Raw genomic sequence first — 24,718 nt, forward strand, 5'->3', positions numbered from 1 at the left:
ATTTAAAAACACAGGACAGATGGCTAAAGGTGAGTTACAGGAAGGTGCTTGTGAGGTGGGGCAAGTGGGTCAAAATGAACCAGAAGACAAAGGTGTCTGAGAAGCTGGGAAGAGACAGCTCAAGTCTCCAGGGACACAGAAAGGTGAAACTTCAAAGGAAGTTACTGCATTTCACAGTGACAGTATTTGGTGACTTTTGTGAAAGTTGTAGTAATCATTAAATGAGAGATGAGGAAGAAATCCAATGAATTCAGAAAGTGTTTTTCCTCAGTAGCAAAGGAAACTGAGGCAGGAGGAGCGAGGAGGCTGGGCAGGGTAGGAAGGGCCAGACTCGTGAGGAAATGGGAGTGTGTACTTCTAAGAGGAATCAGTCTTCTTTCAGTGTTCTCTTTAAAAAGTTAAGAGAGAGAGGGAGAGGGAGAGGGAGAGGGACAGGGAGAGAGAGAGAGGGAGAGGGAGAGGAGAAAGAGTGGGGGAGAGAGAGAGAGACAGAGAGACAGAGAGACAGAGACAGAGACAAAGAAAGACAGAGAGACAGAGAAAAGCACCGTTATTAAAGAGGATACACAATGACACTGTCCCCGGGTCCTTTCCTCAGAATCTGCCACCATTGCTATTATAAGGGGTGAATGTTTTTGAAGATGATTGGATCATACTGAAATAGAGCACACAGGTTATTTAAAAGTTTGCTTCTGCATGCATTCTATCAGGGTAAGTTGCTAAGGTAAAGTGAGTACCAGAACTGGCTGCCTCCCCCTCTGACACTAAGCACCTTCTCCTGCCCTGCACTTCTTAATAAGGGTGGCATCAGGTGTGGCAGGGCCCCCTGGGACTTAGCACCTCCAGGAAACAGTGACCAAGAAGATATCGTGTAAGTACCTAAGTCAAATTTTCAAAAGCATTAATTCTATATAACACAAATTTCCAAAAGTAGTGGAGAAATTCAAAAGTATTCAGTCTTAAAAACAAATAAAATGCATCTCCAAATCTCAAACTTTCCTTGGAATGTTTTTCACTTTGTCCTTTACCGTTCTATATTATTTTTACTTTTCCTACAGAAAACTGGTAAAGGATATCTAATTATTTTTTTTATTTTTTTATTTTTATGTGTATGTGTGTATTGCCTGAATGTAGGTAAGTGCACCTGTGTCATGCAGTGCCCATGGAGGTCAGAAGAGGCTGTCCGATCCCCTGGGACTGGAGTTACAGAGAGTTGTTAGCTGCCATGTGGATGCTGAGATTCGAACCCGGGTTCTTAACTGCTGAGCCATCTCTCCAGCCCCAGGATATCTAATTCTTAACATATATTTTTAATCTAGCATCACTTAATGAAGGGATAAAAGGCACTTCAAATCCAAGCAGAATCAGGTTTTTCTCAAGTTTTCCTGAGCAAAGAATATTAAAGGTACAAAGGAGTCTCTCACAAAGCCTTCTAATTACCTCTGCTGCAAAAAACTACAAGTATGAACTCATTCTCCATTTATAAGAAGGCTTCAAGACAAGCTGCCTATTTTCTGTTTCATTATTGGCAGAATAATTCAAATACCAAAGGAAGATTAATGTTACTAAAAAAGGAGCCAGGTATTCTGAGTAAATTCTGTGTAGTTTTTTTATGACAGTAACTGCTGGCACCAATTAACTGATACGGCGTTTCAAATGTCTCTCTCTGTCTACCACTCTCCAACTTACTGACCTTTTCCAAATAGACGTGGCCATCAGCATATGTTCACTCATTCATATGCAGACAGCAGCGCATTAGCATATGTCCACTCATTCATATACAGACAACAGCTGCTTAATTAACTGACCAAGTTCATTCTGAGCAACTGCCAAAATACCTTATCTGAGCATCCAAAGCCAACTTTTTCCAAAATTACTCCACCAACTTCATAGCCTTGGTCATTTCATGCCAGAAGCAAAGTCATTGTCTGGATCTGTTTCTTTGTAGCTGTTGAGTTAACCAAGCATAAGCCGTTTGTGACTAAGAAATAATGTGGATATCACTGTCCCATGGATCTCTGAGGAGCCCAACAAATTGGATCACACCCCTGATTCCATCATTTGTTAAGAATTCAGAACCTGTATCATCTCAACAAACTCACAACCTAACCACCTTTCCTCTTTTGGGGCTCTGCCCATTTTTGCTGGCTGAAGCTCTTGGAAAGATTGCAGAACTAAATGTGTTTCACTCAGCTTTTCCTCCATGTCATGGCTGACAAGATCACGCAAGGGTTTCATACTGAGAAGGTCCAGCCACTTCAGCTTCCTGGGCTACTCATCCTCAGTGTCTCTCTCAAGCCTGTGTTCTTGACACAGACCCTGTGCCTTGCCAAATCTTGGACTCAACTCTTTTCTCCTTCCTTTTGTCTGGAGAAGCAGTCATAAGTAGACATCCTGCCTTCTCCCAGCTTCTTAGAATTATGAAGATGAATGTGCCTTTCACATATTATACATTTCCCACATCCAAGGTCACTAGAAATAACTCGAGATACAGGGCATGAGGGCCAGTGAGAAGACTCAGTGGGTAAAGGTACTTGTTGCCAACGCTGATGACCTGAGTTCAATTCCTGGGACCAACATGGTAGAAGGAGAAAACCGACTCCCATAAATTGTCCACCGACCTCCATGTATATGCTGTGTCACATGTGTGCCATACACACACAAACATACACACATACACAAATAAATCAATAAATTTTTTTTTTGTCTTCTTGAGACAGGGTCTCCCTGCAGCCCCAGCTGGCCTGGAACTCACTATGTAGACCAGGCTGACCTCAGTCTCTCAGAGGTTTGCCTGCCTCTGCCTCCTGAGTGCTGGACTTAAAGGCATGTGCCACCACGCCCAGCTAATAAATGTAATTTTAAAAAGATAAACTGCAAAGGCCACTCAAGAGCTTATTTTGTTAGTACTTCTAACAAGGGTAAGACATAGTCATTTGGTAGGCATGGTAGCACATGCCTTTAATCCCAGTACTCAGGAGGCAGAGGCAGGCAGATCTCTGTGAATTCAAGGCTAGCCTGGTCTACATAGCGAGTTCCAGGCAAGCTGGGGCTACAGGGAGACCCTGTCTCAAAAAGACCAAAAAAAAAAAAAGTCATTTTACAAATACCTGAAGAATACAGCAGAGAGGCTGCTTACCCAGGAGGGAAAGAGGCTAAAGAGAAACTGAATACTTAAAACACTGTGGCTATTTTTGCATGCAATCTAGAGAAGATTTATATAAGTATTTTGTACTATTTAACTTCCTTTAGGCATAAAAGGAGAAATAAAAAAGAAGCCTGACAACAAACGAGTAAAATCATTTTCTTCTCAACTACTGATAAAGTTTAAAAAAATCAAGAAGTAAAATCGAAAAATTACACATATTCTTCAGCTGGAAACTAACATCAGAGTCAGAATTTTAAGTACATGAAAAGATTTTATGTTTCTAAATGGTGAGATTGAATGACTGCTGTTTTCAAAACCGAACTGTGCTAGGATATGTGAGATACTGGGCGCAGTGTTTGTTTTAATGGTTTTCTTTACATTTTTCATTACTTTCTCCTCTAGGCACTCCAAATTCAAACCTGATCAAAAAATTGCCTCTTTCACTATTACTTGAAAAGGAAAGTCAGAAGGAAATTTTAAAACACTGAGTATATATTATCTTGTTCTTTCAAGTGTTGTCTGTACATGATTCTCCCAAGAACAGCTCTCACAACACTAGAGCCTTATGATTGTGCCATAAAAGCGTGCTGTGGTCAGGTAAGTATAGGAAATGCTGGGTTTATCACTCATATTCTTTAATGTGCTTATGGTCACTGTGAATCTCTACTAGCTGCTAAGGTACTGGGCTGTTTTCCTAATTAATTTAGACAAAGAACTATCTTTCAAGAAAGTTTAAGTGCTCTAGTTTAGAAAATATGGCGATACACACAAACACTTCTCTATATACCTGCATCATATACATATGTATGATCATGTATATATATGTTATAAAATTTTTTTGAAATGTATATAACACAGCACCAGTTTGGTTTTTTTGAGACAGGATATTACTATGTAGCCCTGGTTGGCCTAGAACTTCCTACGTAGATCAGTCTGGGCTCAAACTTGTGACTATCATCCTGTCTCTGCCTCTTATATATTGGCATTTCAGATATGTGCCACTATGCCTAGCGTAACATAGTTTTAGTTGAAAATTACTGTGATTTTCAGCAGAGCCTTTGGAAAGTAAAATTAACTTCCATTTTTTGCATGTATATTCCATAGTAAAAGAACTCGAACAGGGGGTTGGGAGCTAACATGGCAAGCACATGGACCCAAGTTTAATCCCTGCCACTCAGGAACATAGGAGGCTCCCTGGGGCTTACTGAACAGACAGCTTATCTTAATGGGCAAACCCCAGGTCCCAAACAAGGTGGACAGCTCCGAAGGCAAGGAAACCTGAGGTTGACCTCTGACCTCCACTCAGTCACATACACATGTACCTGCACACACATGAACACTCATGCTCACCCACACATCTGTGTGCGCGCACACACACACACACACACACACACACACACACACACACACACACACACACACACACACACACACACACACACACTTCAAAAAAATACCAAAAATATTCTAGCACTCTTGTCTGTTGTGAGGTTTATATTTTAGAATATGTAAAAATGTGAAAAATATTTAACCATTTTTTAAATGAGTAAGTTGCTGTTGATAAACAATGATATCTAATCTTTTCTACTTCATAGAAACATAAATTATAGACTTGGAAAAGATATGTTAGATTGTGTTGTTTGTCTTCCTCCAAGAATTCAAGAAAGAGAAAGTATGAGCCAAAACTAGATAAGATTAATCTCATGTTTCTGGGAGATTTGTGAGCTGTTCTGTTGAAATGATTCTGCTGCTTCTTTGGAGGGCTTCACAAACCGAGAGTCCAGATTGCTTCTCTTGTTTTCATTGTCTTTACCTCATCTTCTCTTTACAGAAACTATAGCACTTCTAAAATACCAACATTCCTGTGTTAGATGTGGAACTTGATATGTTTGAATGATAATTTTCATTCCAAATTTTGAAAATATTAAAAATGGCCTAAAAACAAAACCTGCAATGCTTATTAAAATGAAAGTACATCTGGTAATAGACTATAATTTTTAATGGTTAATTCCATTTATTTACATTTAATGATAGTAGATAGTCTTCACTCATAATTTGTATAGGATAATTTTCATTCCTTTTGAACAAATGGCCTATCCATTTAATTAAGGGGAAAATTAACAGAACATATCAGCAAATAAAAGAAAGTTTGGGTTGGAAGATGTAGGCGTCTCTCCAGCCCTGGCACAAGCTATCACGGGGCAAGACTGGGAGGAACAAGGTAGTCGATCCCCAACTGCCCTTCCTGTATAAGACTTTAGTAGGAATGAGGGGCCCAATGCCAAGACAGCCCCAGCTAATAGGCACAGATGAGGTATCTAGTTCACATTAACTTTGGACTTTCAGCACTTCCACGGACAGATGTTACCATTCTCCTCTGCAGGTAAGGGATAAAGGTGATACACCATTAATAAACTGCCCAAGGTTAGGTAGGGGATAGCAGCCTTGGACTTAAGCCATGTTAACCAATCACAATTCCAACAGTTCACTAATCTGAAAGACTCCAACCAAACTGCCATGTGGAATCAGGGTACAAATATTGCTAAGAGGGTCACACCTGGTAATCTACAGTTCCAGGACTTTCACACACTGTAGAGAGAAGTGAAAAATGGTATAACTCTGAAAGGAGTCAGAAATGCCAAACAAAACTATGCATGCCATTGTCCTTTGATCAAATCCCACTCCAAGGAACCCACGCCACAAAGGCCACTCCAAAAATACAGGTGTATAGTTGCTGAATGAAGGAAAATTTATAAATGCAAAATCTTTAAAACTGCCTAAGCAGCCAGGCTTAAGCATGAGTTGAATGTACTGTGGGATATACGCTCAGTGAAGCCTGCAGAAGAATGAGGGGCAGAGGCTCAGTGGTGGAGTGCTTGCATAGCATTCACAAGGCCCTGGGCTCAGTCTCCAGCACTACAAAAGAAAACCCAAAAAAAGAACTGGAAACTTCTTGATAAACTGATATAAAGTGATTTCTAGGAGAAAAAAATAAAAAAGGAGAAAAAGTACAGATATCTCTATAGTACACAACGTTCTGGCTAAGAAAGCAATAGAAATACTTATCTTTACAAAAAGAAATACAGGAAAAATAAACCAGTAATCAGTGAAGGTCAATACCTTCAAGGAGTGGTAAGGAGAGTCTGAAGGACTATGAGAGCTAGTGATATTTCTCTGAGTGCGTCTTTCTGTAGAGTTTCAACTTTTAGAAAAATGTTAATCTTCTACATAGTCAAAACACAAAATTAAGCGAGCAAGAATGTGAAGTGGAGGGAACCCTAACTGAAAATGAACTAAAACAAATAAACCTAATTAGATTTTGAGGGTATATACAAGCACAGCCGTGATGAGCAAGGAAGAAAGGAATGAAGGGAAGTGGGGGGCGGGGACAGTCCAAGTAAGCTGTGAGCACAGCATAGCACAGGCCTCGGTCCTGGCAAGGTCGTGCACATGGGTGAACAAACTGCAAGCAATTTCAGTGGTTTGGCAAAGCAACTCTTCAAACATTTAATCTGCACTTTCCAGCCAGGCAAATTACTAAATGTGCTGCTGCTGTTGGGAACCTAGGCTCTCATGACCAAACAAAGAACATGAAATATGAAATGAGGAGGGCACGAAAGACACTCCCAAGATATGAGCGCATGATTTCTAAACTATGTATGAGTATGTGTGCGCTTAAACACTTGTGTACACATGTGTATATTTATATTTCATGTATGTGACTTTGGGGCAATGTATGTGTATATGCATGCATAGGTTCTCTTGTTCTGCCTGCTGAAAAGCTCAGACAGAAAAGTCATCCAGAAATAATAAACACCTCTCCCCAAATCTTAACCATTTCTCATTGTAAGGAACCAGGAGATGTGACTGATACCAGGCTGGAGGCAGAATATTTATACAAGATGCATCTAAAATATCATAGCATACCAAAAAGAAAGAAGTACCCAAATAAGGAAGGGCAGATTCAGAAAGCAAGGAGCCAGGCTAGAGGGACTCCTACTGACTGAATCTAGGAGAACCCAACACCAAAACTCTAGCTGTAGTAATGTATCATAAATCATTGAGAGAAAAAAAAAAGAATTAGCAAGTCTATGCCAAAAACAGAGGAATAAATAAAAGAGAAGGTGGGGCTCTTGCTTACAGTGGAATGTTGAGGGCTGGTGAGAAATGTGGAGGGAGTGGGAGAGCTGGAAAATCAGCATTTTACAATCATTACAATAAAAGATTGGATCAAGTAAGAATGCCTAGTGAATGCAAAATATACAGGAAAATTCTGACAAGAAGGGTACTGAACTGATTTACTGTGTCTCCCCATGGACTACTTACTAGCTTCAAGTGAGAAAAGAATCACCTACAGTAGGAATTATACATTGGAGAAATCAGGCAATACCATGGACAGCTGATCAAACTTAATAGCCAGCAAGGGACAGCAGATGGTCACCATGTGCCTCCAGATGTGACACTCTGAGACAGACACATCCATACCAACATAGTTAGATGGCTGGGAAGGCATTATACACTCTCATCACAAGGAAACAGCAGAAAAACACAAAAAGAAAAGCTTTCTGTTTAACTACAGTACGGCAGGCATTATAAATGCCCACATTAAAATAAATAAATAAATAATAAATAAATAAGTAAATAAATAACTGCCCACATTATAAAAGATAAATAAATTATATGAAAATGATCCAGATTAAAGGGAGCTGACTAGAATCCATAAGGGGGGATATTTGGGATATTATTAGGTCAACCAACAAAATTAGAGTATAGAGGCTGGAGAGATGGCTCAGCAGTTAAGAGCACTGGCTCTTGCAGAGGACCCAGGTTCAGTTCTCAGCACCCACATGGTGGTTAACAACTGTTCATAGCTCCAGTTCCAGGAGATCCGATACATAGGTAGCTTGTTCTGGAAAGACACATGAAAGGAAAGAACACACATAAATACTAAGGAAATGGAGTAAAATGTTAACAAGTAAATCTGCAGACTCAGGAAAAACAAACATGCTTTGGGCAACATTTTAATTTTTGCCACTTTTAAAAATAAATTTAGAATTACTTTCAAACAAAACATATGTGTAACTCTATATTGTCATATAAAAAGGTAAGGACCCCCCAGGTGTATAAGCCAGACTTCTGGGCTGGTTGACCAACAGTGACCACTCCTGGCCACCATCGCTTCCTGTGTACTCTCTCCAAAGCTCTCCCAAGTTCTGCCAGGTAGGTCTGATTACTAATGGCTGCATTGCCAGGAACATTTTGGTCTCACATCCTGCTGTGCTAAGTTTAGCTGAGATTAGTTCCTTGATGCATTGTACACAAAAGTACTCATGGTATCACACATTCTTTTCCTTGTTTCACAAACATGCTTACGACATGCCAGGTTTGGGCTTAGTGTTAGGAACTGCATCCTCTCGATATTGCCAAAACTAAGAAATGTATTATGATTCCTTATTCTTCTCCAATTTTTACAAAAGCATTCAATCCACCTTCAGTCCAAAGCAACTTTACCTCCTAAATGCCTTTCAAATCTGCCTGCTTCTCTCCACCCCACGGTAGGTCCTCTTTCCCATATCCCCTGATCAGTGTCCCATCTCCTAACTTGGTCACCTTTTTGTTCTCAACGGTGGGTAGTGTTCCAAGATGTACATCTGATCACAAGGAGTGAAATTCAGAGTTTGCTGTAACATCCAGTCCCCCCCCCCCCCCCCCCCCCCCGCCCAGGTTCTCAAGTCTATAGGCAAGCATCAAGACCCAGCACAAACCCGGGGTAAGAGAGGCGTTCCCTAAGAAGGGTCAGACCGAGCTGACACTGGGACCTCGCCCCTTTAGGCTTTCTACTCCACTATCAGGATAAACAAAGAACCTGAGTCTCCAATTCCTTCTAATATTAATAGTCCCTCGAGCTTTGGCTGCCTTAAGCCCACCAAGCCAATGCTAATCATTTTTTCTTACTGTGTTTATGTCAGTCATCATTACCTGTCCCAATCCTGTAGTCTTCACCATCTCTATCAATAACCCACTCCTGAAACCTTCCCTTTACCCTCTAGAACTCATGTTCTCTCATCAGCGAATTCCGTAGCTCCTCAGCGTCTCTTATTCTGCCTTCACCCTCTCACACCAACAGAAACCCGCTCTTCCCTAAGAACAGGCTTCCATGCAGCCTTCCTGAGGGATGCTGGGCTTTCTGGCCTCACTTCTCACATCACAGGGTCTGAAAGTGGGGGAGGATGCTCTGCACTTCCAGTACTGACTTCAGAATGTTCTTGCTCCTTTCCCTCAAGCTCCCGGCTGACTGATGCCATTTGTACTCTCACCCTTAAAGTCGTCTTTTACCATCTTAATGCTGCTGAAGCCCCTGCCAGCCATACACCTATCTGGTCCCCTTTTAGCCAAAACTTTCTGAAAGAGTTGCCTGTATTCACCATCGCCAATTCCCTTTCTCCATTTCTCATTTTCTTCTTGATGGATATGCAGCAATGTCTTTGTTTACTCTCCTAGTTACAGACTCCTGGGCTATTTTCGTGTTTTAAACTTTTATTAAAGTGCTGTCCAGAACATGCATGTCTCCTGTGTTCCCCTAGAGCAAACACTCCTACGAGCAGAACTGCTGGGTAGAAGCTCACTCTTCCAGTCCATGGAAACTGGCAATCCTATCAATGGCAATCCGTTCTCAGTCCTGCTCTTATTGGACATAACAGCAGCATGCACCACTTCCTCCACACGAGACTTTGACTCAGCATCCAGGATAACCAGAGCTCTACCTCAGCAGCAGGTCCCGCTCGCGCTCTTTGCTGACTCCCGTTCTTGTGTTTTCATCAGCGCTTGCTCCCCTAACGAGTTCATGCAGTCTTGAGGCTTTGAATACCACGATATACTGATGATTCTCAAATTCATACATTCTGCTGATTCTGAACTCTAAACTCATAGGACTCACTTTTTATTCAAACTCTCCACTTAGATACCTGAAAGAAATATCAAACTCAACCCATCCACAGTAGTATTTCTGGTCCTCCTCTCACACAAGCAGCACCTGTAGCTTGTCCCTCCAGCCTGATGGCAACTCCACCCCACCTGACTGACTCTCAGGATAAATACTGCAAAGTATCCAGGATCCTTTCTCTTCCTCTCCACATCAAAAAACAAAAAAATCCGTGCTGGTTCAGTGTAGAATCCAATAGCTTCTCAGTCCTCAGACAGAACCATGATCATCTCTTGCATTTATTAACGACAGAAGATCAAAGAACTGCTCCCATCCTCAAGGATGCCCTATAATGTTAAACTGTTAACACTTACAGAGGTTCTAACCAATACTGTTAAATGTGAAACAAAAATAACAGAAACAGATGAGTTATTTTCACTTAAAAATAAGAAGAGCAGTTAAGAGCACTGACTGCTCTTGCAGAGGACCCAGGTTCAATTCCCAGCACCCACATGGTGGCTACAAACCATCCTTCACTCCAGTTCCAGGGGAATCCGAAGCCCTCTTCTCACCTCCATGGCATTGCACGACATGGGTGTGCTCACATACATGCAGGCAGTACACTCACACTCATACACATAAAATAAAAATAATACAAGAATTTTAAAAACATGTTTATTTTGTGGGGGCGGGGCTGGATGTCCACATACATGCAGACAATACACTCATACACATAAAATAAAAATAATAAAATATTTTTAAAAAATAAGAACATTAGATAGCCATGTGATTTATGATAACTATATTATGAACTCCTGGCTGCTGAGTATGGTGGTTCATCCCTGTAATCTCAGTACTCAGAAGCTGAGGTAGGAGGACTGTTGGGAGTTTGAGGCCAGCCTGGGCTACATAATGAGTTCCAGGTCAGCCTGAACTACAGAGTGAGAGACCCTGCCTCAAAAACCAAAACAAAGTCAGTTAGAAAATATAATAGAAAGAAAACATTACATTTGCAGTAGCAATAAAAAAAGGCAGTACAATACATAACAAGAGGAACCAAGTAGGCCCGTATGTTAGTAACACAAAAGAGGACATATTTTTATGGTACAAAATTGAGCATAAAACCTGTCCAAGTGATTCCAGCACTTGGGAGGCTGAGGTGAAAAGACTGTCATAATTCAAAGGCCAACTAGGGCTAAGGAGTAAGATTCTATCTCAAAAGAAGGTAGGCAGGGGCTAAAGAGATGGCTTGGTGGTTAAGAGCACTGGCTGCTCTTGCAGAAGACCCGAGTTTGGTTCCCAGCATCCACATGGCAGTTAACAACCATCCATAACTCTAGTTCCAGGAAACTGATGTCCTCTTATGACTTCTGTGGACATTGGACACACGCTGTACTTACACGCAGGCAAAACATTCATAGACATAAAAAAAAACAATTAAAAGAAACTAAAAAGGAATACACAAAGACCTATAAGGAATAGATCTCTCATATGCATATATAAACACATAATAGATTCACACTAATGAGGCAAAAACTTAAAAGCAATCACACCAAAATAGTGACAATCATTATCCTTGAATTTTAGGATAAAGGGAAATACTGATTTTCTTCTTTGTAGGATATTTTCCAGATCTTCTACCACTATCATGTAAAACCTTTAGTATTTTCTGTGAGGTATAATTTAAATCACAATGCCACTTTGAAGTGTGTATAATGCATGAAAGTGCCTCTGAACTTGGCCTCAAAGCACTAAGCGCAGTAAGTTAAGTCTCTTTAACCAGACCAGCAGACCAGAAAACCAGCAGACTAAGCATCTCAGCCATTTTTCAAACCGAATGTGATTACTGTTCCAGGTGATGGGTTTTAAGGGGCTTTTTAATTCAATCTGTGATTACAGTTAGGCCTCCATAACAATCAACTTAATTCTACCATTATGCAAATTGCTGCCTCACGGAAAGGAACCCTGGTGGAGAGAGAAAAAAGCCCTGTGAGCAAGAACACTCAGGAAATAGAATGTTTTGGTTAAATTAATGTGCTATTTAACAACAATTTTAGAGTGAGGCATGGTGTCCCAAGCATGTAATCCCATCACTTGGGAGGTAGAAGCAAGACAATCAGGAATCCAAGGTCATAGCCAGCCTGGGCTACGTGAGACTGAAGAAGAAAGAAACAGAAAGAAAGAGAAAGAAAGAAAGAAAGAAAGAAAGAAAGAAAGAAAGAAAGAAAGAAAGAAAGAAAGAAAGAAAGAAAGAAAGAAAGAAAGAAAGAAAGAAAGAAAGAAAGAAAGAAAGAAAGAAAGAAAGAAAGAAAGAAAGAAAGAAAGAAAGAAAGAAAGAAAGAAAGAAAGAAAGAAAGAAAGAAAGAAAAGGAAGGAAGGAAGGAAGGAAGGAAGGAAGGAAGGAAGCCCTTTGATTCAAGCCTGTGCATTCACTGACCAGCATGGCCAACCCTATTACTGACATTTGGAGGCTTTAAAGGTCCAGGACAGCAGGAGGGCACAGTGCCTTAGACGCCTTCAAACATCCACTTCATCTCAAAACTAGGAAAGGACAGGACTGAATGAGGTCTCTAGGAAGTCAGATGGTGTCTGCTACTGAGAAGTGACATAACGGCGTGAATATTGCTGCTCTTAGTTCTACGTTCTAATAAAGTAGTCTAATGAAAGTCAGAGGATTGGAGGTTTTAACAGGTCTTTTTTGAGAAAACAGAAGACATTTTAAAGCACTATAACACTAACATAGCTCAATAAAGGAACTCATAAAAAATAATTTAGGACTAAGGGGAAGAATGCTCGAGTATTGGGCATGCTTCCACGAGGTCTTATGACCTTACTATCACATTCTGCTAAAAAGAATCTGAGACACTATTTTTAATGCATTTAGCAGACTGAATTCTTCACATGAAGTCATATGAACCCTGTGGCAAGACAGGAGAAAACAACAAAATCCTACCATGTAACTAGTATTCCACTTTCGACTAATTCTAATTTAGTCATACATTAGCACATTCTTAAGATAAGCATATCTAAATAGGAGTTGAAAAACAAAATGGATTTCCCCACTCCAAAAACGGGTATGTGATTTGGGGGCTACCACTGTTTGAGAAATCTAGAGCCTTCACTTTCTTACAAGTTCAAATTAATTTCAAAATCAAATTTTAATTTCGCCAATAAATAAGTCATTTTTTTTTCTAAAAGGGGAATGGAGCGTATCAGTTTCAGACTCTGCAGTACATACTCTCAATAATCTGTCCTTATCACTTAACAGTCAATACCATGCCTGAACCCTAGTAAGCAGCTATACTGTGCCAGTCTCCGTATGCGTGCGTAAAGGTACTGGTTTATATCTAAAATCTTCTTAACACAAAGAAAAGTAATTTAAAGCTCTGTGTGGTAGCAGTCCCAGCACTTGGGAAGCTGAGGCAGGAGGATTGCTATAAGTTCACATCTACCCTGGACTACACAGTGAGTACCAGACCAGACAGGGATACATAGCAAGACAGAGTCTCAAAAAAACTTGAAGAACCCTGGCAGGGTGGTGCACACCTTTGATCCCAGCACTCAGGAGGCAGAGACAGGTGGATCTCTGTGAGATGGAGGCCAGCCTGGTCTACATAGCAAGTTCCAGGCAGTTGTGGCTACAGAAGACCCTGTTGCAAAAAAAAAAAAAAAAAAAAATTAAGAAAAGAATAAAAGAAGTCAAATTCAACTCCATACTTGGCTTTCATTCTGCATGAACTAAGAAATCAAAAGAGACAGGAGCGGATTCTCCTACATTATCTTCTCCCCCATTTGTTCTTAAGGACTACTAATAGCACTTCAAGGCAGCATTATTTTCACAGGTAGATCAAAAAGAATCTTTCACATCCTTGCCTTCTTTGACCAGTTTCTAAAAGCTACTTGTCAAGGCATGAAAGCACAGCCAGATTCAGACGCTGCCCACTGCCGATGCTGCCAAAGCGTAGTGAAGGTCAGCAGGTCTGCTCCTATGGCTTACACTCTTCCTTGACAGCATCCAGAATTTCCATCGGGGCTGTCTAGCATGCTCAGCAAGAAAAGAATAGGCGTGTGATTCCCAACAGGTTGTTCCATTTACTTTAGAGCAAAATCAGGACACATTTTTGTAGTTCCACATTCAGTCTACACCTTTCAGATTATATGAATCCCACATTCACAGACAGTACCAAAAAGCAAATTACAGTAATAACAATAATCATCTATTCTCTCTTCTGCCCTGAAAGTTTTCGCTAAAGTCCAAATGACATTTTCCCATTACCGTCTCATTCATTTCTACTCTCTCTCCTTCCTTGAGAGATTGTGCATGTGAGTTAATTACCCTGGTTCCAGCTGAAGCTGATGAGAACACGGGCCATTTTATTTCACAATGTCTTTCGAGTTATTAATGAGCAGACAAGAACCTCTCCTTCACGTGGAAGCTAAGTGCCCTCAAAAACTTACATCTTTTCCCAGTACTCTGAGTTCAAATTGAGTTTCCTTGAAATGCACCTTTGTAATCCGAGGCCTGAAAGACAAAAGCAGATTGGTGTTGTGGTTGCCATTTTTAGGAATTAGTTTTTCAGAACATCAGAGAAGTCTCCAGCAGGCCATGACTGAGGACAGTCCTTTACCTGCTGTGGCGGCAAGCTTCGGAGACTCCCTGTATGCCGTTTGCTCTGGGCCCCTCGGGTCTCACTGCCCTATGCTTGTCCACTAACTGCACAGACAAACTTGAAATCCTTAGGTCCTGATGGTACCACATTCCCAATACACAAAGAGTCATGGGTCGCCAAGCCCTCCATTTCTTCTCCCACCAAAGATAAAACTCGAAGCAGTCCTGGTGCCACAGTCCACTGGCACACACAGGAATGGGTGGGAATCCCACTGCACGGTTTCTATGGACAAGAGAGTCCAGAGCCACCACAATGGAAAGTTACTGAGAAAATATATACTGAGGTGCAACTGAAAACAAATTCTCAACCAATTTCACCCACTTGTTTACTCACTACAGAAAAAGTACCTGTCCTTTTCCCCAAACCCAGTCACTGTCACACAAACCCCATAAGCCCAATACATACAGTACAGAACTTTAATATTAACCATTCCCAAGTTATACCTACCAGAAATACTTTCCCACTTGCTTTTTATTCTTATAGACAACAACACCAACTGGAGTTAATCCTAAGAAATACTCAGACTTGTTTTCTCCCTGAAAAAAAAATATGCCTAAAACAATTAATGTATTATTTAACAATTATTTGTTATTATTACATTGATAATTATTGGGTAAAATACATAAAAGTTCTTGATAAAACTATAACTGGTCACACAAATATACTTCTTTGGATATTGGATTTAGTGTTTGAAAGACATCAAAAAACCAACTAAACAGTGATAGTAGCTAATTTGATGCTCTTTTTTTTCCCCTCTAATTCTTAGGGTCAATTTATACTTGTAACTTCAGTTCATTCAAAGAAACTGCACTATCAATCAGGCTACTGACTGACTTGCCCAGTGTCATTTATCAGTGGTGCTCAATCCTAGCTGGAATCACCAGGCAGGTTAATATACTGATGACTAAGAGCCACCAAAAGCAGTTAAATCAGAATCTCCGGGGAAAGAGCCATAGTACCAGAACACACAGGCGCTCCAAGAAATTCTCCTGTAGCCATAACTTGAAAACCACTGGCTTCTATCAAAGACGCTTTCAAATGGTTTGGTTTGTCTTGATTTTTGTCTCTGATGTGGATAATGCTGGGGCCCAGTTTACCTGTACCACAAGCCTCGTAAGAAAGTTTAGGCAGCTGCCAGCAGACGTGCACTTGAGACCTCTGAGGTCTATCAGTTCCTTCCTACCACCACTCGTAACTTTTAAGCTCAAAACTTTACAAGTACTATCTCCTCATAAAGCCTGGAAAACCTTTGTTTCCAGGCAATGACAAATCTCAGTTATAAAAATGGGATACTGAAATGATAGAGCCACAAAGAGAGTGGACACCAAGAACGTGCACAGAACTGTCTGTCTGTCTGCTGAGTGGCCTGAAAGGTTTTAGTTACAGGAACAGATGATAACTAAGATGTTCTGGAAGAGTACCAGTTGTTACCCACTTTCGGCTCTAGAAATTCAATCTTAGAGGAATGTATGGAAGACCTAATGAATCTAGGTCATTTCCCATAAATTCCACCACCAAAAAAACAAGCAAAACTTGATTATGAATTAAGATAAACATTACAGAAGCAGAAGCATTTTGCATACGACTAGAACTTTCCAAGAGGATATATTTGTTTTTAAACTTGAAAACTTACCAACATTAACATGGCCAGTCAGGGAAAATATAATGACTTCATGAAATTTTAAAGATATTTATCTTTCTTTCTTCCCTTTCTCCCTCCCTCCCCCCTCTTTTCTTCCCTTCCTTCTTTCCTTCCTTTCTTCCTTCATTCTTACTGTAGAGCCCAGGCTGGCCTCAAACCTGAGATTCTCCTGCCTCTACCTAGGGTTATAGTGCTAGGATTACAGTCTACGCTATCAGATCTTGGAGTTATTCTTAAAGGGTAGTAATACTATAAAGCATTTCATTCTCTAATGAGATTGGAATCAAATACATCAGGAAACCACTAGATCCCCCAGTGTGTAACTTACACTGACACATTGAATGTGTACTCAAGGATGCTTCTAACACTAAAGATATGATAAGCCAGAGATGTTGGTACATTCCTGTAATCCCAGTACTCAGGAGGCAAAGGTAAGAGAAGTTCAGGTCAGTCTGGGCTACAAAGTGACACCCTGAATGACTGACTGAATGAGTAAGAGGCATGGTTTCTTGTCTCAGAAAACACTAATGAGCTAAAAATATGTTATAAAATGAGTGAAGTTATTTGCACTATGTATACTAAGTTCTATCAGGGTTCCTTAAATGTTGAGTTCTTAGCTCCAAGGCACAAAAAGTCACTCTCTATGCATACCCTTCCTAATAATTTGACTCCCATAAAGAATAAGGTACTTCCACATTTTCTCAAATAATCAAATGTAACTGTTGCTAAATGCACTCATGCAAAATCAAAGGCAATGACAATCTTGCTGCCATAGAATAATCAACTAGTAGTTAAAGGGAAATGTCTGAGGAGATAGGGCCTACATCTAGAACACTCCATAAAGATCTGATATAACTGTTTGCTGACAATAGTGGGCAAGTTTTCATCAGCTACTGAAAAAAATTGGCAAAAATATTTCTATCCATGCCATGACACCAGCAGTAGGGCAGTAACCCTCCTATTGACAGAATTTGACTGTTCAGCCTAGACTCACCAACCACACCTGGACTGTTGCCCAACGCCTGCTTTACCTGGCAAAGAACTCTACTTATGTTTTCAGTCTTAAAAATCTATTTTTGGGAAAATCTTCCTGTTCTCTAATACGATCAATTATAGACCAATTTTAAATTGTTTTGACATTTAGCTAAGCCCTTTGGAACTGTTATCCAGATTGTATTTTCAAGCTCAGTTAATTGTTTTCTACACATGGAAATATAATCACAGACTTTTATGCAAAACTCATTAGGGTTTAATCCATGCAAGAGCTGCTTTGAGTTTGAAAACCATGGATAAAGCAAGCATCATCTGCTTGCTGAACAAGAGGGTCTCAGCTCTCCTTGAGGAGTTGATATGACTTTTAAAGAAAAATGTCAATAGCTTAAAATATTTTGTGTTAATTAAATGTGACTCACATAGACAGGATGGAGGTCGACACCATACATCTCCAGGGATTTGGCAGTCCTCAAGTAATTGAGCTCAGCTTCAGAAGGAGCCTGACCCCTACACCCAGCATAAAAACAAAGAGCCTTATTTTACTAACAGCAATTCCTCTACAGGAGAAGTACACCACCTTCATTACATTGGCTGGAAAAATAGGTGATGTTTTGCACGAATGCAAATATAAGGCTTTCATAGAGACAAAGTTGTATACTCTGAGGTAATATTTATATTAAGTTAATTTCATTTACCAAATCTATTCCTGTTCATTATAGTCTAGCCCCCAGTTCCCAGTATGTATTAAAATTTTTCAGTTTCAAAAGCTCCCAAAGAGGATATTGAGAATATAAGTACTCAAATTAAAAAGCATCCACTTCACAAAGAGCAAAATGTCTCCATGCACCAGCAGCTCTGCATCAGAAGCAAAAGGAGCTGGCGCCACAGAGAAGGGGAAGGAGGGGAAGGGCCCCCACCCAGCGGGGGTCACATCAGCAGCTCCTGGAGCACAGGTGTGGTTTGGAAATACATAGTTAACATATACAAATTGTAAAAGTGCTTGTCATTTTCATAATTGAACACAGAAATCTCCCCCAAAGCCTTCACTGGTGGTGATACACAGAAAACACCATTTGCTCTTAATGAAGGCGAGCATCTGCCAGGAATCTCTGTGGATGAATTGAGAGTGTGTGGAGTGGGGGTGGAGGGTGGCTAACAAAAGATAAAAGCAGCTATGAATTTCTAGAAATTGAGAAGCCCTCTTTGCTGCATTCTACCACTTCAGCCATTGTGCACTGAAAATCACTAAAATTAACAATAAAACATATAGACAAAAGCCTGGAAGAATATTCATCATACAAGAAAGTTATCAAACTTCAATCGTGCTTTATTCCTAGAAAGAAAAACTGGCCTAAGTGTGCACACTAGCACATAAAACATGTATGAGCCTTTAACCAAAGCTCCAAGATAATTTCAAAATACAACTGTACTTTAAAGTCCTAGCAGAATTAGTATTCTCAGACCGTGACACCGCCGCGCTGCCCTTTATAATGTTATAACAAGCACTCTCCTGTTAGCATCCACTTCAGCAAAACCTTAAAATGAAGGATTCTATATTCAGGCTAGAGAGCACATGCTAACAGAAGATGGAGAGCCACCTTCTCTGATTACCATTCAGCAATTGACTTCAGCCTCTACTCACAGGCATAGATCCATTCAGCAAACATTTTTGCTGAGCAGATTAATTCTGTGTGTTTTTTTATTGTTGTTGTTGTTGCTTCTTAATTGTAACATCTGAAACCAAATATATTCAAAGGGGAATGTTACACAAGAAGCAAAAAAAGCAAGTTAATCAGTATAGAGGATTTAACCCATATAACTAAAATTAAATTATGACTTCAGTGGTCTAGGCTATTAACTGAAAAATCCAACTCCAGGAACACATCTCAGAGGTGCATGGAGGGCTAGCATAAGGCCCATAGAGGGTCCACATCAGTGTCAGTGTGATTGTCAGGTTCACTGCTATGGCCTGGGTAGGATTTTGTTTCTAGTTCTGAAGAATTGACATACTTAACACAGAGTGAATCTCAACTACATTAAAGCATGTTTGGTTATGTTTATATAGTTAAAAGTAATGTTTATACTTTATAAAATTTCAAAAGATATTAGTGACTGAAATAAACTACAAAAATATTATTTACAAAATGTTTCCACTGATGTAAAATCCTAATACATAAATCTATACAAAATAAAATTTTTGTATGGGAAATGATATAAAGAGGAGAGATCTGAAGTCATTAAAATTATGACTTTGGTACTAGATTTACTTTCTCCTGTATACTATTTTAATCACTGGAGTTCTCAATGAGCATTTTAGTATTGTAAAAGAAGTGGGGAAAAAAACCTAAAAAGTAAAAGAGTATCCAAGGCACTAGTGAGTTTATCATTTAAAACCCTTTTCTTATGATTGTCAAAGGTGTCTGGTGGTGACTGACAGCTGATGTAATACCAAGTGGGATTCCTACATTAGGGTTTTATGAATCCTCTCAATGGCTTCCTCCAGTTCTTCCTTCTGGTCAGGGACAAACCGGTACTCTGACACATATCCCGCAGTATGCTTATAAGGGTCATAGTCTCCAAGTTCAGCTGAAAAAAAAAAAACAAAAAACAGAGATTGCAATTTTATTCATATAAATTTTCCTTAACTATAATACATATGCATTTTTAACTATTTCTAAAAATATAAGAATATTCCCATCATGATTAAACATTTTTCAAATCCTTTATTAACAAATTTATGTAACTAAGATAATTACTAAATAACTTCATTAAAACAACTACAAAGGGTATATGTGTGTGTGTGGTAAAAATGGATTTTAATCAGAAAAGATAAAGTCTAGGAACTAGAGTGATGGCTCAGTGGTTAAGAGCTGGCAGAGGACCTGGGCTTCACTCTCAGCATCCACATGCTGGCTCATAAGCACCTGTAACTCCAGTTCCAGGAAATTCAATGCCCTCTTCTGGCCTCTACAGGCATTGTGTTCGTGTTGTGCACTTAAATACACAACAAAACACTCATACACATCAAATAAAAATAAAATAAAGCCGGGCGTGGTGGTGCACACCTTTAGTCCCAGCACTTGGGAGGCAGAGGCAGATGAATCTCTGTGAGTTTGAGGTCAGCCTGGTCTACATAGTGAGTTCCAGGCAGCTGGGGCTACAGAGAGACCCTGTCTTAAAAAAAATCAAAAAAAAATTTTTAATTAAGCATATAAAGTCTATATATTTGCCGAGTCTAATTTAAAGAGTCTAATTATCATTTATTTTAATTATTCTTATCAGTAGAGATGAAATAAAATGCATGTGCACATTTTATGTAATACATCTACTAGAACTTACGGTATGCATTTTGGAAATCCTGGAGGTGATCCAAACATATTGTCTCAGACAATGACACCGAGAGACTGAGCTTGGGATTCAAAACATCCATGCTACAAATAATGCTCACAGAAACACACTACAGTGCTATGCCCACCCTACCACCACTTGCCCAAGGAAGCAGAATGAAACCAGAAAGCTCTTAAGAACTTCTTCCTACATTAATCTGCCTTCCAATCCCCAACCATGTTCACCTATTTGACATTTTTCCTAGAAGAGTTTTTCTGCACAATTTCTGGTCTACAAGAGTTTCAAGGGCAAAGACCTCACTGTCTCATTTCTCCCATATCAAATTTGATTCTTAAAAGATGCTCAACAATTATTAGCAGAAATATTCACAGCTTCAGTCTTCAGAAGAACAAAATATCCCAGCGCCACCTGACATGGCCACCATATTGATCCAAGAAGTGAAGTATTAATAGCTCTGGATGTGTGCCACACTGGACTTGGTTTTGGTACCTGACCAGAGGCAATGTGATCTCTGAGATACAGCAGCCTGGAAGGGATGGTGGTAAGCTACTGGGTCACTGAACTCAGGTGGGATGTAGATAAAAGAGATTTTTAGGCTTTCTACTAAAGAATCAATGGTAAACCTGAAATTAAAACTGTATACAGCCCACTGACTAACTCCATTTTTACCTCTTTTGAAGGGATGTTGATCAATAAGATTTAAATTCTGGCTGTTTGATTTTTCAAAGCTCATTTAATAGAGTTTCAGAAAATAAACTTACATACAAATAACAATTCAAATATTTTCTCCCAACATTTCTGAAGCAAATGCTTGTAAACGGAACCTACACTGGATGGCATATGCTCCCAGCTGAGCAGCGATATTGACAGGGCAGGGCAGTCGGCCCTGAAGGACATCTTGCTTCACCTGCAAGAAAAACTGATATCTAAAAGAGAAATGGAAAAAGGAGATTAACAATCTCTAATACTGCTCAGGCCTGAAGTTCCAGGCCCTGATCATCAAGAGGAAACCTAATCACCTTTACTGAAAATAATGCACTCTCCACCCTTCTGTGAGGGGTCTACTGAACGAACAGGGACCAGATCAACCAAATGCACTTTACAGAGGCCACACTGGGTTGTTAAACTCTCAAGGAGGACTACCAGGCTTGCATGTGGCTCTGCTGTTCACTATGTCTATAGTCTTTGGCTACTTAGCTTCCCTAAAAGCCAATCTCCTCACAGGACTGGGAAAGGGCAATGTTTGCCTCATGGAGTCCATGAGAAGGTGGAATAAAAATGCAGATGCCATCTGCTGCGCCAGTACTTCCATGGAAGGCCCTTCCCAGGAGGAAGGAATCACAAGGGCCCTGTCTATGACACATGTCATCTACAAGGCCCAAAATTATGCACACCACCCAGAAACATCGTTAGTGTTTTTCCATCCATCCTCCCACTTATTAAGATGTTGATCATTTAATCTTTGCTTATTCTATGTTGCCAAAAGAAAACCTTTTATGATTATTCCTCCAAAAGCTTTTTTAAATATTGTAAGTATTATAACTAACTCTATGTGTTTTGCATGAAATGACCTAGAAAAATGAGGGCAGCACTGTTACTTTCATCCTGCAGTTCTGCTAATTTGTCCAGGCGCTCAAAGCTTGTTAGTAACAGAGCCAGAACTACAATCCAAGCAATTGGACCCTAGAACTCTCAATCAAGAGGTTATACATGGGTTGGAGGAATAACTCAGTTGGTAAAGTGCTTGCCATACAAGCCCGAGGACCTGAGTTTGATCCTGAGAGCCCACATGAAAAGCCTGGGCATGGTGCTGTGCTCATAATCCCAGTTTCAGGAGGCAGAGAAAGGCAAATCCATGCCATTCTCTGGCCAGCCTGCCTAGCTTAATGGACAAACTCCAGGCCAATGAGAGACCCTTTCTCAAAAACTAAGGTGGACAGTGTCTGAGGAATGTGAGGAATGACATCCAAGGTTGACATCTAGCCTACACACACACACACACACACACACACACACATACACACACACACACACACACACACACACGAGGTCATGCAACTCTGATTAGATTTTTGCTTTCTCTTATTCAGTCTTTCTGCCAATGGATGAAAAAGGGCAGCCGCTAATGAGTTAATGTAACAAACCATCAGCACCACATCCAACCACGCTCACAAGCATGCTCCCACACACTTACATCCTTCAGGCTGTCCTGTGATTTCCCTTCCTTTGCAAGGTGACACTTGATGTCATTGGAATGGGCAAAGAAAAGAAAAATGAATGAATTCTAGAAATCAGCTGTGGCAAATATTTTTTCTCCAACTGCTTACAATTAAAGGTCTTAGTAAGGAAATCCAAGTGTTAGATGCCACGCCGATTATTCCCAGAAGACTGACATCAACTTGAAGCACAACCACAGGCTTGGGGGGAAAAAAACTCCTCCTCCCTGCCCATTTCAGCAGCTGGCCAGTATTCTCAGAAGTGAGAGAAATCAAGGAATACTGTATAACCATTTCTGGCACCCACATTCAACCATCAAATATGTGACAATCTGGCAGTAATGCACTTCTTCTCACCCCTAATTCAGACCCCTATCCCTTGTATTTTGTTTGTTTGTTTGTTTATGTATGGATAGATAGACAGACAGACAGACAGACAGACAGACAGACAGATAGATAGATAGATAGATAGATAGAGATAGATAAAGATATAGATATATAGTGTTTTGCCTTCATGTAATTTAAGTGCACCTGTGCCATGCAATGCTCATGGAGGCCAGAAGAGGGCACCGATCTCCTGGAACAAGAGCTACAGATGGTTGTTAGCTGCCTTGGGGTGCTGGGAACTGAACCTAGATCCTCTGCTGGCCAGTGCTCTTAATCACTGAGCCATCTCTCTAGCCCCTATCAGTTGCTTTTTTCCCATCATCCACACTTAGTTTCCTTCCAATCTTCCCAAAGGTAAAGAAGACCTTTCAGAAGTAAAGAAGATCATATTATTTTTTGACAAAAACATCTTTTGAGACTTTCCTTTCCTTCAAGATAAAGTTCAAGCTCCTAAGGTAGCATGTAAGATACAAGCTTACTTGTCGGGTCAAATCTCTTCCATAGACCAGGGACCACCCAACTCCTTAGTCTGCATCGATTCTTCCAAGATTACTTAACTACTGGTCATTCCTGAATGTTCAGTGATATAGCTAAGCTTACAGCGACCATCTGTGCACCTCTTGGAGAAGAGAAAAACAGAAAAAAAGTGGTATTGAAATTAAGCACAAAAGCTTATAAACTAAATACACTCACTAGAATGACTTCTGCTTGCTGGAAATATGTGTTTGCTACAGGCTCCTTCTCTGCTAAGACCTTCGAATTTCTTTTCTTGAAATGTAGTTTTCTGATACCTGACTACATTGTCAAATCCCTTACCAAATACAGAAACAGAGGGACCTAATCCTACAGGCACCTGCTTTGAAAACAAAGAAAAAGGCTGTTCAAAGGGTGTGTAAAAACTAAGAACTGAATTCAGAAAGACAGGCAGAGACTGTGTACCAGGTATCTAAGGCTCAGCATATCATAGCTGCTGAATAAATCGCTAGTTTGATAGATGGGACTACAGGTGAACAGAAAGATGGAGGGCAGTGGAGAGAGGAGATGTGATACTCTCTGTTGTCCATGAGAAATCCAAAAACAAAAGAATGAAGGGTGTATGTTCTCACTCCCTGAAACAGTCAGTCCTCTGAAGATATCAGTGCTATTTAATTCACTGCATTTAAAATCCAGCCAAAATCGAAGAAGGCAAGCAAATACTTTTTGGTTGAAAAATATGATTATTTTGATATACAATTATATTCCTATGACAGATTTATGATAAAGGTCATTTTATATGCTAGTAGTGTCTTAGGAGCTATTTTTAATTAACTTTAACTCATTTTGTCTATTTTTATGGGATTTTGAGTAAAATCATAGCTCTCCATTTCTCTGATGTCTACTGAAGGAGTTGAA

General features: G+C 40.0%; 1 protein-coding gene across 4 annotated transcripts in view; it reads right to left on the minus strand.

Moving 5' to 3' along the window:
* Epb41l4a (erythrocyte membrane protein band 4.1 like 4A) overlaps nt 1-24,718 on the minus strand; it is a 276,057-nt gene that overhangs the window by 103,014 nt on the left and 148,325 nt on the right. For all 4 annotated transcript variants that reach the window (XM_008829628.3, XM_029561863.1, XM_029561865.1 and 1 more), the window contains exons 5-9: nt 21,552-21,649; nt 19,841-19,961; nt 17,795-17,882; nt 15,188-15,276; nt 14,529-14,592 (exon numbers count right to left, since the gene is read on the minus strand). In XM_008829628.3, the coding sequence (XP_008827850.1) occupies nt 14,529-14,592; nt 15,188-15,276; nt 17,795-17,882; nt 19,841-19,961; nt 21,552-21,649 (460 nt within the window). The remainder of the gene's footprint in view (nt 1-14,528; nt 14,593-15,187; nt 15,277-17,794; nt 17,883-19,840; nt 19,962-21,551; nt 21,650-24,718) is intronic.

This window comes from Nannospalax galili, unplaced genomic scaffold, assembly GCF_000622305.1.
Source record: "Nannospalax galili isolate Female #2095 unplaced genomic scaffold, S.galili_v1.0 scaffold494, whole genome shotgun sequence".
Lineage (NCBI taxonomy): Eukaryota > Metazoa > Chordata > Mammalia > Rodentia > Spalacidae > Nannospalax > Nannospalax galili.